A 16,345-nucleotide genomic window follows, 5' to 3' on the forward strand; every position below is an offset into this window, starting at 1 on the left:
GCTAATTAACAGCACGTTAGAGTTGACTATTAACAAGATACTCATAAATTAATCCAGATATTAATTAATCCAACTATTAATAGTTACTTTTCACCATACACCCTTTTGTACCTTTTTCATTTTCTGTTCTGTATATGTATTTCCTACTAGATCTAAAAATTGGACAGATGGATGAATGAATGGAGGGATGGATGGACAAACTAACAAATGAATACAGTGAAAAAGAGCGCTTTTGAGTTTGCTGTATCAAGAATATTTCAAGCGGAATCATTAGCCCTACCATGAACCAAAATAATGCATAACTATTTCTTAAAACCTCATCGGGATATTGTGGGAAGCTATTCCTGAAGTACTAAGAAACAGTGACACACTACCTCTATTACCGCAACTTAAGACTAGAGGGAAACATAGCCTTTAACACCCTAAAATTATAAATATTCTAGCTCTCTGCCCTGATCAAATCAAAGAAGTCATTTATTCCCACCTTCAACCTATCGCTTCCCAACTACAAAGAAGTGTCATCCTGAATCCTCTTCTCCAAATATAACCAGTCCACAGGCTAATCAACCCCAAGATCCAAGAACCACCCCATAAAGCAGTCATTGCCACCAATAAATGTAATCACCTCTCACCCTAACAAGAAAAAGAAAAGAGGCTGCGCACAGTGGCTCATGCTTGTAATCCCAGCACTTTGGGAAGCCAAGGTGGGTGGATCACTCGAGGCAAGCAGTTCGAGACCATCCTTGGCCAACATGGTGAAACCACGTCTCTACTAAAAATACAAAAATTAGCTGGGCGTGGTGGTGCACACCTGTAATCCCAGCTACTCAGGAGGCTGAGGCAGGAGAATCGCTTGAACCCAGGAGGCAGAGGTTGCAGTGAGCCGAGATTGCACCATTGCACTCCAGCCTGGGCAACAGAGCAAGACTTGATCTCAAAAAAAAAAAAGAAAAAGAAATGGGAAGGAAAGGCACCAAAATGTAACTGTAGTTATGCCTGTGTAACAGAATTACATCTTTTGTTTTTGTATTTCCCAAATTTTCTATGAGAAGATTATATACATGTACAATTAAAAAACATTGTATTTTAGGCTGGGCGCAGTGGCTCACACCTGTAATCCCAGCACTTTGGGAGGCCGAGGTGGTTGGATCACGAGGTCAGGAGTTCCAAACCAGCCTGGCCAACATGGTGAAACCTCATCTCTACTTAAAAAAACAAAAATTAGCTGGGCAAGGTAGTGTGTGCCTGTAATCCCAGCTACCCGGGAGGCTGAGGCACAAGAATCACTTGAATCCGGGAGGCGGAGGTTGTAGTGAGCTGGTATCGCACCATTGCACTCCAGCCTGGGTGACAGAGCAAGACTCTGTCTCAAAAAAAAAAAAGAAAATATTCTATTTTAAAAATTAGATGAAGTTTCGATGCAAAAACATATAAGGAGGGAGATTTCTGGTGCCAACAATATGTGTGGGAAGGGAATAGTTACAGAGTAAACACTTCAAAACCATTTGCTAAATTGTAAATGCAAGTATTACCCATTTCTCTGTAGATTTTATTTCAAAATAAAAATGGTAACTTTTAAAAGAGGCAATGCCTCAGCTGGTATTGAAAAAAATTGACTTTTGTTTGGTTGGTTTAGGTTTGTTGTTTTGGTTTGGTTTTTGCATATGCACAAAATAAAAGCGGCTGCCAGTGACTTCCTCTGCAGAGTGAAAAGGATATTAGGAAGGTTAGTGAAAAACAAGGAATAAAACATTCAAGAATTCAGAGCCCAGAGAGCTGAAAATGTAAACTGTGAGCTTCACAAGCCAGCAAGGTGGCCTGTACATGATTTATTGATCTCTGTGCCTCAGTACTTCTCTCTTGAAATCAAAGTACCTGTGGTCTGTCTTAGATAGATTAGGATTAATGTCTAATCCACAGTAAATCCTTTAAAGGTCCTCAGTGAAAAGATGTTCTGAAATAGTAGTCTTATCCATCTCCATTGTGAGTAAATCAGAATAAAATATGTTATCATTCAGACTTCCACATCTGCTGATCCTCATTAAAGAAATATACAGAAGAAATATCCAAACTGTATCTAACCTTAGATACAAGTGCTTCTCATGCTTTGCAGTTCAATCAAAGGACTAACATCAGAGTGATGCTAAGCAGCCTGGTTTGCTGGGACACAGATAGTCTGCAAATCACTCATTTCTGTGTTCACAAGCACATTTCTCAACTCCACAAGGGCATTAGTTGCACAGAACAACATTTAACATCAAGCGAACTAGTCTATTGTGCAGCTACTCATTTCAGTAGAATCAGCATCAATAAAAGATATCAAATGACAGCAATTGATACAGACTAAGAGAGAGACTAGAAAGGGGAGAGTCTGTACAGCAAGATAATAAAATGCACAAGACAGAAAATCTATATATGCATGGAAGGAACTAACGCTAAACAGACAGCAAGCCTAGGTGCAAAGGCCACTAATCTTAACAGTTTGTGAAATTGCTATGTTGTTATTCTGCCTTCACAATTAACTTGTTTACCAGCTTTCTTGAATGAGTTGGTTTTTTTTCTCTAGGAAGTCGTTTTCTTACATTCTAGACCTTGGTCAATACTAGGAAATAGTGCTCGCCTCAGCAGCACATATACCAAAATTGGAAAGAAGATTATCACGGTCCCTGTGCAAAGATAACAGGCACGTTCGTGAAGCATTCCATTAAAACACACACACACACACACACACACACACACACGGAAATAAAAAATTTTGTTTACTTTCCAGTAAACATTGGCACAACATTTTTTTAAATCCATGGACTCAGATAAGCCATAGATCAGCTGAATAGCTATACAAAATTGACTGGTTATTATTATCCTGGATCAGCAATCACCATGAGTGAAGTTTTTACTTGTCAGGGTGATTTCTGACCTGCTTTTGGATAACATCCAATTAAGACAGATTGCCTTTTGAACCAGCAGAAGGTGTCTGTTTCCCATCTGGCTGGTGAAACCGTGGCCATGTGGGCATAGTGTAGGAAGTTTCCTGATAGGTAGTCTATGGCCAGTTGAACCCACCCCAAAGACACCTTGCCCAGCTGGGAACCCAGAAACAATCAGCAGACAAATAGGCCCACACGGGGCTGACCCAACAAGCCCTCCCAGAGGCAATCAATTTATCAAATGATCAATTTACCAAAAATGTGTTTCTATTAACTCTTTATAAAATTTATAGCAATTGAAGTGGCATGAGATAGTTTTAATGGCTTATGAGAATTTTTTTTAGCCATTCATTTTGACTGTGCCTTTGCTGTGGCTTCTTTTTCCCATAGGCATCCTAAATCCATGCTGCCATATATTTTGGTGCTAGAGGGAGAGCCATCCACACCCTGGGTCTCTTTGGGTAAAACCGTTTAGCATGACAAAGATACATTTCCCTAAGATTCTTTGGAATCCTGGGATAACTCTTCAGGTTATCCCAGGATCCCAAAGGCCTGGATTACTGAATCCTCACTCCAAACCTTTTTTTTCAAACCAATACTACATGTCTAAATTTAAATTGCCCACATATTCATTGACCTGGGTGAGGTCTTAAAATATTTTTACCAATTAAACTATCAGGAGGAAATTCTAGAAAACAAAAAGAGAAATAAACAAGTAGGTAGTAAAGTGACAGACTTAGTGTGGGGAAAAAATACTAGTTCAGTTGCATCACTTCTGGATGATAGAAATGTGGTGTATATATACACCATGGAATATTACTCAGCCCTAAAAAAGAGGAAAATAATATCTTTTGCAGCAACTTAGATGGAGCTGGAGGCCATTGTTCTAAGGGAAGTAACTTAGTGATGGAAAACCAAATATTGTATGCTCTCCATTATAAATGGGAGCTAAGCTATGGGTACACAAAAGCATACAGAGTGGTATAATATAATGGACTTCAGAGACTCAGAAAGTGGGAGGCTGGGAGGGAGAGTGAAGGATAAAAAAACTACATAATGGGTACAATGTATACTACTCAGGTGATGGGTGCACTAAAATTTCAGACTTCACCACCATACAATTCATCCATGTGACTAAAAACCACTTGTATCAGTCCGTTTCACACTGCTGTAAAGAACTACCTGAGACTGCGTAATTTATGATGAAAAGAGGTTTAATTGACTCATGGTTCCTCAGGCTTAACAGAAAGCATGACTGGGAGGCCTCAGGAAACTTACAATCATGGAGGAAGCTGAAGGGGAAGAAAGGGCCTTCTTCGTGTGGTGGCAGGAAAGAGAGAGAAGGGAGAACTGCCACACACTTTTAAACCATCAGATCTCATGAGAACTCACTATCATGAGAAAAGCAAGGGGGAAATCCGCCCCCATGATCCAATCACCTCCCATCAGGACCCTCATCCAATTCAACATGAGATTTGGGCAGGACACAAATCCAAACCATATCACCACTTGTACCCCAAAAGCTGTTGAAAATTTTTTAAAGTTTTTAATTTAAAAAAATGTGGCACCCCTGAGGCTGTGGCTCATTTGAGGAATTCTCCCGAAGGAAATTCCCAAGATACGATCCTGTGTGTGATGCTACAAAAGTACACTGTGATTTGTCCTGCCTTGTGGCTATAGGGACTAATAATGCTCCCAAACAATGCTTTTCCATTCCAGAGGGATTATACTGTTTAAATAAAAAGCAGAAACACAGAGTTGATGGTGTAAAGGAAAGGGAATTTATGAGATTTAACAATCTAGCCAGGCGCGATGGCTCACGCCTGTAATCCCAGCACTTTGGGAGGCCGAGGCAGGCGGATCACCTGAAGTTGGGAGTTCAAGACCAGCCTGACCAACATGGAGAAACCCCATCTCTACTAAAAATACAAAATTAGCCAGGCATGGTGGTGCATGCCTGTAGTCCCAGCTACTTGGGAGGCTGAGGCAGGAGAATTGCTTGAACCTGGGAGGTGGAGGTTGCAGCGAGCCGAGATTGTGCCATTGCACTCCAGCCTGGGCAACAAGAGCAAAACTCCGTCTAAAAAAAAAAAAAAAGAAAAGAAAAACTATACATGTGCTGGGCATGCGTTTTAGACACATGTTACTGAAATTGAAATCATAAAGTTATAATCATTTTATTGTCAGAATGGCACATATAATATGATAGTCTGCCCTTATCCTCAAGGGGTATTCCAAGACCCCCTGTGGATGCCTGAAACTTGGGTAGTAGCAAACCCTACATATACTAGGCTTTTTCTGATATATACACACCTATGATAAAGTTTATAGTTCAACCCCAGTCCAAAACTAGGTGAGTATAGTAGAATAAAATATTTTGGGAGAGTGTAAGAGCACATTCACATAACTTTTATTACACATGTTGTTACAATTGTTCTAGTTTATTATTAGTTATTGTTATTAATCTCTTACTGTGCCTAATTTATAACTGTGGCCATGCAGGTATAGTTCTCATAAGCTGTTAAAATTATCTCTGCCACTTCATTTGCTATAAATTTTATAAAGAGTTAATAGAAACACATTTTTGGTGAATTGATCATTTGATAAATTGATTGCCTCTGGGAGGGCTTGTTGGATCAGCCCCATGTGGGCCTATTTGTCTGCTGATTGTTTCTGGGTTCCCAGCTGGGCAAGGTGTCTTTGGGGTGGGTTCAACTGGCCATAGACTACCTATCAGGAAAGCTTCCTACTATGCCCGCATGGCCACAGCTACAAATTAGGCACAGTAAAAGATTAATAACAATAACCAATAATAAACTAGGATAATTATAACAATAAAAGTAATAAAAGTTATGTGAATGTGCTCTCACACTCTCTCTCAAAATATTTTATTGTACTGTACTCACCTATTTTTGCACTGGGGTTGATTGCAGGTAACTAAAACCAAGAGATACAAAACTGGGGATAAGGGGAGACACTACTGAATATCTGACGCAAACACCCTAATGGCGACATTTATCTACAAAACGATAGACAATGATCTCTTAGGTGAACAATACTAGGTATGATAATGGTTATTAATTTCTCTAGAGTAGCGAATGCAAAATGATGAACAGATGAAATACGCAAAAAGACAAGGCGACAATTAAAATGTTATAGAGAGAAGTGAGACTGTCATATGCAAAAGCTACTGTAAGGCATAGAACAGAAAGGAGGCCGGGCGCAGTGGCTCACATCTGTAATCCCAGCATTTTGGGAGGCCGAGGCAGGCGGATCATGAGGTCAGGAGATGGAGACTATCCTGGCCAACATGGTGAAACCCTGTCTCTACTAAAAATACAAAAAAATTAGCTGGATGGGTGGTGTGTGCCTGTAGTCCCAGCTACCCAGGAGTCTGAGGCAGGAGAATCACTTGAACCCAGGAGGCGGAGGTTGCAGTGAGTCGATATCGTGCCACTGCACTCTAGCCTGGCGACAGAGCGAGACTCCATCTCAAAAATAAATACATAAATAAATAAATAAACAAAAAAGGAATGAAAGGAAAGTTATAGAACGTCTATCAAATGAGGTATAGAACAGGTAATACTTGGTATATAGGATTCAAAGTCCACTGTGGAAGAGAAATAGAAGGATATCAGAAATAATAAGGTTTAGCCCCAAGGAAGAGGACTATATGAGAAAAAAATCACTGCTGATTTGAAGCAGAGAGATATGCATCTCATCATTTTTGTACCACTAATAAAAATAAATTCGAAGCCAAATATAGCCCAGCATCCTATTTCAACTTTGCTGACAAGACAAATGATGTAGCCAGTAAGATCTAAAATGTAATTATTATAAAACCTTGAACAGTTCACAGTTAAGCTACATTCAAAGCAGAAATGATGTGTTTGGAGACCGGAAATTAGCATTTAATGGAAAGACGTTGGCAATATATACCCAAGTGAGGATTTGGAGAAGAGTTTTTGGAAACTTCACAGCTAACTGGATATTAGCTATTAAAACTTAAGTGACACAGTTGAGTGGATCACCCAGAAAAATGAACTATAAATCAGAAAGTGTTAGAACTGCAAGAGTCACTAATCCAGTTGCAGTTACAGTGTGTCACACTTAGGAGACTGGGAAATATGGTTATGCAGAGTTGGTAGAACAATATTTAGCTAGTGTCAAAAAGGAATTTTGAATTTACACAATGAAAATAACAAAAATCTTATTTTTCAATATATAAAGTCACAATTTTTTGGAAGATTCCCTCTAGTAATTTTATGCATTTATACAATAATCATTTGGTTAGTCTCTCATAAATAATTAGCCCATCTTAAACAAATCCACATGAATGCACACTTCTTTCCAAAATGCAATGAAGAAAACAGCTTACACTTTATGTAGAGTGGCTTTAATCATATACTTTGGAAGTTTTGCCTTTCTCTTCCCAATTATTTCAAAAGCGCCCTTCAATATTATGGGTCTTTTATCAACAATTTGCTCAAGTCTTCTAAAATAAAAACTATGAAGAAGGAAATCTAAATGTAACCCTGAAGGGCTATAATTTAAGAGATGTGAATCATTTTATACACTAATTCTAACAACTGTCCCTGAAAATTTACCTATGAGGTAATTTCTGTATTATAAGCCCCATGTCAGAGAAAAGTGTTCCAATGGAGAGAATCTAGGTAATAAATCATGCCTAAATCTTTAAAATTACATTTTGTTTATAATATATAAAGGTCAATGTTGAACAAAATAACATATGACAGTAATTATGGTGAATATTTTGATATTTATGCCTTTTAATGACATGAAGAAAGATAACACTATGTTTTTAAAGTCTAACAATTCTTTCACCAGAATGTTTAATAGGAATAATTCATGGCTTTCTTTGACTAATCAGATCCTGCCTTTTTAATGAAAATTCTAAGCCTTGAAAAGACAGCAAGCAGACATAAACTAAAAAGATGAAGAATGTGAATTTATAATGGTTAAAACTCAGCAATTCATGAGCAACTTGAGAAGCACATTTATTAGAGCTCATAAAATAGTAAGCAATAACAGGGAGTGTGTATACTGAAACAAACAGCCAAAGAGATTGAAAAAAATGTAGTCACAGGCTCTTCTGGCACAAATTCATTGCCTCTATTCTGGTGAGCTTCTCTTCGTGGGATTTATGGACACTGAATTATATCCAGACTCTGCTAACTTCTTGGTTTTCTCCCTCCTATCGCCTAATGACTCTTTAAGCTACTACATGAGTCTAATCCACGGGCATCCTGAGCTTCACAAATTCAAGTCATTCCCAGCGAGAAACCCACCATCTTCACTGAGTCATTCAAAGCTTCCCACTGCTGGAATGGCATCGACATCTGGCTCCTTCGCCAGTGGTCATAGCGGGCTCGACTCTCTTCATTGGTCAGAATCTCCTTTGCCTTCTGCAGTTTCTGAAAAGTCTCCACTGGAAAACAAATCAAGAAATGAGCACTTCTCTCTTGGAGGGGATATTTTAAACTCCAAAACTATCCAACTGATCTTACTAGAACCATGACTCTGCCACTTAATAGCTATGTGACCTTGGGCCAATTTACCTCATCAAGCTTTTCTAAAGGGTATCATAAGGACAAGCAAGATCATGGATGTAAAGTGCTTGGCACAGTTTATCCTTTCCCTGTATTGTGCCTCAGTCATGTGCCAGAGGCTACTCTCGTTGCTGATGACACAGATGTGAATAATAGACATTATTAGCAGGGGAAAGAAATATTTGTAAACATTGAAAAAATACTATTCCACCTTATAGGAAGAAAACTACCTTTTTTAGTGCTGGGTGTGAGACAGGGCAGTAATTAGGCAAGAGGGACGGTAAAACTGAAGACTATAAAGCAGGAAGGAGCACGGTGACTTAGAGGAAGTAGGAATTGCCATTGTGACTGGAGGACACAAGGCTAGGGGAAGAACGATGAGGGATGGGGCTGTAGAATAGATAGACAATAGCTCAATCAACCAGGGCCTGAGATGTCATGTTAAGGATGCTGGTCTGCTTTTTGTCGTAAGAGAAACGAGAGGCTTTAAGTATAATAAACATGGTAGATGCTGGGACAAATGGTAGCTTGTCACTAATCTGCTCGACCAGATGGCGTATAATAGAAACCTTTTATGGCTCTGTTAGAAACACCTCCAAAGTCTCTTCTGCTCCTCAGGGAAGTAAAAACTTCCTGCAGAGCAGAATACAAGATTTATACACAGGCCGGGTGCAGTGGCTCACGCCTGTAATCCCAGCACTTCAGAAGGCCCAGGTGGGTGGATCACGAGGTCAGGAATTCAAGACCCAGCCTGGCCAAGATGGTGAAACCCCATCTCTGCTAAAAATACAAAAAAAAAAAAAAAAAAATAGCTGGGGGTGGTGGCAGGCGCCTGTATTCCCAGCTACTCGAGAGGCTGAGGCAGAGAATTGCTTGAACCTGGGAGGCGGAAGTTGCAGTGAGCCGAGACTGTGCCACTGGACTCCAGCCTGAGCGACAGAGCAAGACTCCATTTCAAAAAAAAACCAAAAAAAATTAGCCAGGCACGGTGGCGCACATCTGTAATCCCAGCTACTCGGGAGCCTGAGGCAGGAAAATCGTTGGAACCCGTAAGGCAGAGCTTACAGTGAGCTGAGTTTGGACCACTGCACTCCAGCCTGTCCGACAGAGCAAGACTCCGTCTCAAAACAAACAAACAAAAATTCACATGTTGAATTCCTAACTCCCAAAATGATAGTATTAGGAGGTGGGGCTTTTGAGATATGATTAGGTCATGAGGGTGGAACCCTCACGAATGGAATCAGTGCCCTAATAAAAGAAACCCGGACAACTTGCTCACTCTGTTTCCCCTATATGAAAACATAGCAAGAAGACAATTAGCTAGGCATGGCGGCGGGCGCCTGCAATCCCAGCTATTTGGGAGGCTGAGGTAGGAGAATTGCATGAATCTGGGAGGTGCAGGTCGCAGTGAGCCAAGATCACACCACTGCACTCCAGCCTAGATGACAGAGCAAGACTCCGTCTCCAAAAGATAAAAAATCAATATACAAATATCAGTGATGTCTCTACACCTTAGCAATGAACAATCTGAAAGTGAAATTAAGAAAATTCCATTTATAAGAGCATCAAGAGCTGGACCCAGTGACTTATGCCTGTAATCCCAGCACTTTGGGAGTCCGAAGTGGGCGGATCATGAGGTTAGGAGTTCCAGACCAGTCTGGCCAACATGGTGAAACCCCGTCTCTAATAAAAATACAAAAAAAAAAAAAAATTAGCTGGGCGTGGTGGTGGGCGCCTGTAATCCCAGCTACTCAGGAGGCTGAGGCAGAAGAATCACTTGAACCTGGGAGGCGGAGGTTGCAGTGAGCTGAGACCATGCCATTACATTCCTGCCTGGGTGACAGAGCGAGACTCTGTCTCTAAAGAAAAAAAAAAAGCTTCAAGAAGAATATAATAGGCCGGGTGCGGTGGCTCATGCTTGTAATCCCAGCACTTTGGGAGGCCGAGGCGGGCGGATCACAAGGTCAGGAGATCGAGACCACGGTGAAACCCCATCTCTACTAAAAATACAAAAAATTAGCCGGGCGTGGTGGCGGGCGCCTGTAGTCCCAGCTACTCGGAGAGGCTGAGGCAGGAGAATGGTGTGAACCCGGGAGGCGGAGCTTGCAGTGAGCCGAGATTGCGCCACTGCACTCCAGCCTGGGTGACAGAGCAAGACTCCGTCTCAAAAAAAAAAAAAAAAGAAGAATATAATATTTTTTAAAAATTGAACAAAAGAAGGAACTACACAATATTGTCAAAAGAAGCTAAAGAAGATCTAAATAAATGAAAAGACATCCCATGTTCATAAAGATTTACTATTGCTAAAATAATACCCCCCAAACTGATGTGCAGATTCAACATAATCTCTATCAAAATCCCAGTTGCCTTTTTTGCAGAAATTGACAATCTAGTCCTAAAATCTGTTTGCAAATACAAGGGACCCAGAATTGCCAAAAAAAAAAAACTCTTGAAAAAAATAAGAGCAAAGTTGGAGAATTCACACTTCTGAATTTCAAAACTTACACTACGAAGCTACAGTAGTGAAAACAGTGTGGTACTAACATAAGGATAGACATACTTATAAATGGAATAGAATTGAGAATCCAGAAACAAACCCTTACATTTACAGCCAATTGATTTCAACAAGAGTGCCAAGACAATTTAATGAAGAAAAAAACAGTCTTTTCAACAAATGGTGCTAGGACAACTGAATGTCAATATATAAAAAGCATGAATTTAGATTTCTACCTTAAGCTATAAACAAATATTGACTCAAATGGATCACAGATCCAAATGTAAGAGTTAAAACCATAAAAAACTGAGAAAAAAAAAGCATAGGAATAAATCTTTGTGACCTCAGCTTAGGCCAGAATTCCTTAGATATGACACCCAAAGCACAAGCAACAAAAGAAGAAATAGATAAATTGGACTACATCAAAATTAAAACTTTTGTGCCTCAGAGAATACCATGAAGAAAGTGAAATGACAAGCCATGGAATGGGAAAAAATATTTGCAAATAATGTATCTGATAAGGTACTTCATATCTAGAATTTATAGAGAACATATACAACTCAATAATAAGACAAATAACCCAAATGCAAAATGGACAAAGGGCTTGAATGAACACTTCTCCAAAGAAGATATACAAATAGCCAATAAGCACCTGAAAAGATCCTGAACGGTATTAGTCCTCGAGGAAATAAAAATCAAAACCATAGTGAGATACCACTTTATACCTACTAGGATGGCTAAAATTAAAGGATAATAATTGTCTAGAATGTGAAAAAATTGGAACTGTCACACATGACAGGTGGGAATGTAAAGTGTTATATAGCCACTTTATATGAAAACTACTACTATAATAGTAGAAAACTACTACTACATACTCACTTTATATGAAAACTACTATGAAAAGTAGTTTGGCTGTTCTTCAAAAATATTAAGCAGAGTTGCCATATGACCCAACTATTATAATCCTAGGTATATACCCATGAGAATTGAAAACATATGTCCACACAAAAACTTGTATATGATAGCAGCATTATTTATAATAGTCAAAAGTGAAAATAACACAAATGTCCATCAACTGTGAATTGATAAACAAAATGTGGTATATCCACATAAAAGAATTATCATTCAGCAGCCATAAAAAGGAATGAAATGTTGATATGTGCTACAACATGAATGAGTCTTGAAAATATGCTAAATGAGACTGGGCACGGTGGCTCACGCCCATAATCCCAGCACTTTGGGAGGCAAAGGTGGGCGGATCACCTGAGGTCAGGAGTTCGAGACCAGCCTGACCAACATAGAGAAACTCCATCTCTATTAAAAGTACAAAATTAGCTGGGCGTGGTGGTGCATGCCTGTAATCCCAGCTACTTGGGAAGCTGAGGCAGGAGAATCGCTTGAACCCAGGAGGTGGAGGTTTTGGTGAGCCATGATCACACCATTGCGCTCCAGCCTGGGCAACAAGAACAATACTTCGTCTCAAAAAAAAAAAGATGAGGCTATTGAAAGCTACAGGAAAACAAATGAACAAATAAAAGTATCTTGCCATAGCAGCTTGGTCCAGTGAAAGCAATCCTTCCTGTTGCTGACGACAATGTAAATGCCTCATTGTATAAATGAAACGTCACTTTTTCCAATGGGAATAAAAAGCTTATTAAATTACCACCAAGGATGCACATGCCAGTTGCTACTCGTGTGGTGCTTGTAAAAATTTATGTATTTATCTGTGAGTCACCTTCTCTTTTCACATCATTGTTGGCTTCACTTTCTAGAATTCCTGGAATGAAAGAAGCTGCTTAGAATTATTCTGATGTGAGTCCCTCAACAACAGTTGATAAGCAGAAAGAAAAAAGAAACCTTATCTTTCCCATAATGCGACCTTTCTCTTGTTCCATCCACTTCACCACATTTAACAAGAGTGAGTTTGGGTTTATATTTTTCCATTAATGTAGCAACTAATCAAATGAGTCACGCAAGGTAAACACTTGCCAGTTCTGGGAAGAGAGATCTCATTTTGTAAGCTTATAGGAGCAAATGATGCTGGAAGTCTTGCAAGACATTCTGATTTAACTCATGGATCTACCTTCAAAATATAGAGGTTATTTTAAATTCATATTTCACAATAGAATTTGTATTACAACAGTCACATTTTAAATGTATGCCATTTACAATTACTTAAGAAATAATAATATGATGTCAAAATATGCTTTGAAAAAATCTGGAAGAAAATATACCAACTGTAAATAGTGGTTCCCTATGACGGAAAGATAAAAGCAGACTTTTTCTTCCAACATTATTTATTAATTATGTTATTTTTATTATAGGGGAAAAACAGTAAAGACTGTAAAGTAAAAAAAATTGAAACATTAAAAGATGTTAGTTAACAAAGGACAAATTGCTCCCCTTCTTCTAATATCCAAATATCCTTGAAGTTTGCACATCAGTAACAAAAATACCATTCCACAGGTTCTTAATTTAGTCTGAAGTTTACTTTCTTTTTTTTTGAGACAGAGTCACTCTCTATAGCCCAGGCTGGAGCACTGTGACACGATCTCAGCTTACTGCAACCACCGCCTCCTGGGTTCAAGTGATTCTCCTGCCTCAGCCTCCACAGTAGCTGGGATTACAGGCACCCGCCACCACACTCAGCTAATTTTTTGTACTTTTAGTAGAGACGAGGTTTCACCATGTTGGCCAGGCTTGTCTCAAACTCCTGACCTCATGTGATCTGCCCACCTTGGCCTCCCGAAGTGCTGGGATTACAGGTGTGAGCCATCACACCGGCCTTAAGTCTACTTTCTTCATGGCCATGGAGAAGTTAATAAAGTGTTAATCTGAAACAGTTACTGTCACCCATACAAAGCGCTGGCATGAGCACCAGCCAGGAGCTCTGGGGCTCAGTGATACTATTTCTATAGCAAAGTCAGTCCTGTATGCAGCACCCACATCTGGGGAGGGGAGGGAATTTCTGGTGGCCTTAGATTTACTTTTTTTTTTTTTTAGGGAATAAAAGAATGATCTAATCATTACTTATAAAAAGAGAAAACTATCCCATCATGTTAAATGTTTACCTTGGGCTGCTACATAAAAACAAGGAAAGACAATCCACTGAATTAAAATTGCCAGCATCCATTAAGCACTTTCCACATGCAGGACTCCTCATTTACTTCACAGCAGATGCATGAAGTAATATACTACTAGTCTACCTGTTTTACCTATGAGAATGCTGAGGCTTGGAGAGATTGCCCAAGGTCAACTAGACTGTAAGTGGAATGGGAGCAATCCAGACAAACAAGCCTGTGTTTATATCCACTACTCCATCATGCTACCACATCAGTAATTTCAATAGCAACAGTTGAGACTATATTTAGTGGACGAAAAAGGTATAGATATGAGTTTAATTTATCCTACCCAAAGTTCCTCTACTGTCTAGCTTTTTGCTTTAATTAGATACATTTCAAAATCTGTCCATTATATTCTGGATTTCTGTCAAGCTAAACTTCAGTATCCAGGTGAATTTTTAAAGATATTTTGAGGCTAGTTGCAGTAGCTCACTCCTGTAATCCCAGCACTTTGGGAGGCCGAGGCAGGTGGATCACTTGAGGTCAGGAGTTTGAGACCATCCTGGCCAACATGGTGAAACCCCGTTTCCACTAAAAATAAAAAAATCAGCTGGATGTGGTGGCACACGCTTATAGTTCCAGCCACTCAGAAGGCTGAGGCAAGAGAATCACTTAAACCCAGGAGACAGAAGTTGCAGTGAGCTGAGATTGTACCACTGCACTCCAGTCAGGGCGACAGAGCAAGACTCCAACCCCCCAAAAAAACAAAAAATAAAAAAAGAGATTTTGAAATAGTCTGGCCAGGCACAGCAGCTTATTCCTGTAATCCCAGCACTTTGGGAGGCCAAGGAAGGCAGACTACTTGAGTCCAGGAGTTTGAGACCAGCCTGGGCAACATGGCAAAACCCTGTCTGTACTAAAAATACAAAAAAATTACTCAGGTGTGGTGGCGCACATGTGTGGTCCCAGCTACTTGGGAGACTGAGGTGGGAGAACTGCTTGAGCCTGGGAGGTTGAGGCCTGCAGTGAACCAAGATCACACCACTGCACTCCAGCCTGGGAGACAGAGCGAGATCCTGTCTCGTATATACATTTGAAATATTTTCATCAGTAACCTTAATCATCCAAGTATGTAAAGATCCACATAAACGTTCAGAAAGTTGTATTAATGAAAACTGAGTAAACGGATACTTAGATTAAAAAACAACCTCTACCCAAAGGTTGAATCATATATCAAATGCATGCCTGACTAGAGAAGATATTGATGTCTGTGTACCTTTTAATTTTAAACAATATTTACACAGTCCAGTGTTTCTCTGAACAAGACGCCTTGAGGCAGCCAATACACGAAACCCCCATCACTGTGGCAACTAGAAATGGCAATAATTACACAGTGATTCATCATGTATCCTGAATAAAAATTGTTTGTCAGGGACAGAGAAACAACTCACAGTCACGCTTCACTGAAAAGAACCCAGTTAAAGAATAACCTGGGGTGGTGGTGGTTTTTAAGTGTTTATCAAATTTTTATAATTTTTTTTTTTTTGAGACATAATTTCACTCTTGTTGCCCAGGCTGGAGTGCAGTGGCGCGATCTCGGCTCACTGCAACATCTGCTCCCAGGTTCAAGCAATTTTCCTGCCTCAGCCTCCCAAGTAGCTGGGATTACAGGCATGTGCCACCACGCCCGGCTAATTTTGTATTTTTAGTAAAGACAGAGTTTCACCATGTTGGTCAGGCTGATCTCACATTCCTGACCTCAGGTGAACCACCCACCTCGGCCTCCCAAAGTGCTGGGATTACAGGCGTGAGCCACTGTGCCTGACCTAAATTTTTATAATTTTATGCAGGGACACCTATCTTAATATTAACTCCAGTTCAGACAGGTAGTTAATATGAACCCTAAAGAAATGTTTGGGCCAGGGGCCAGGCATGGTGGCTCACGCCTGTAACCCCAGGACTTTGGGAGACCGAGGCGGGTGGATCACGAGGTCAGGAGATTGAGACCATCCTAGCTAACAGGGTGAAACCCCGTCTCTACTAAAAATACAAAAAATTAGCCAGGTGCGGTGGTGGGCACCTGTAGTCCCAGTCACTCGGGAGGCTGAGGCAGGAGAATGGTGTGAACCCGGGAGACAGAGCTTGCAGTGAGCCGAGATAGCGCCACTGTACTCCAGACTGGGCGACAGAGTGAGAAGCCGTCTCAAAAAAAAAAAAAAAAAAATGAAAAAGAAATGTTCGGGCCAGGCTCGGTGGCTCATACCTGTAATCCCAGCCCTTAGGGAGGCCGAG

General features: G+C 40.1%; 1 protein-coding gene and 1 pseudogene across 1 annotated transcript in view; one reads left to right on the forward strand and one right to left on the reverse strand.

The window, feature by feature from the left end:
• DNAJC12 (DnaJ heat shock protein family (Hsp40) member C12) overlaps window positions 1-16,345 on the reverse strand; it is a 44,459-nt gene that overhangs the window by 8,645 nt on the left and 19,469 nt on the right. The window contains exon 3 of the mRNA XM_003258217.2: window positions 8,237-8,376. Coding sequence (XP_003258265.1) covers window positions 8,237-8,376 — 140 coding nt within the window. The remainder of the gene's footprint in view (window positions 1-8,236; window positions 8,377-16,345) is intronic.
• LOC115831334 lies at window positions 2,613-2,711 on the forward strand (annotated as a pseudogene).

This window comes from Nomascus leucogenys, chromosome 18, assembly GCF_006542625.1.
Source record: "Nomascus leucogenys isolate Asia chromosome 18, Asia_NLE_v1, whole genome shotgun sequence".
Lineage (NCBI taxonomy): Eukaryota > Metazoa > Chordata > Mammalia > Primates > Hylobatidae > Nomascus > Nomascus leucogenys.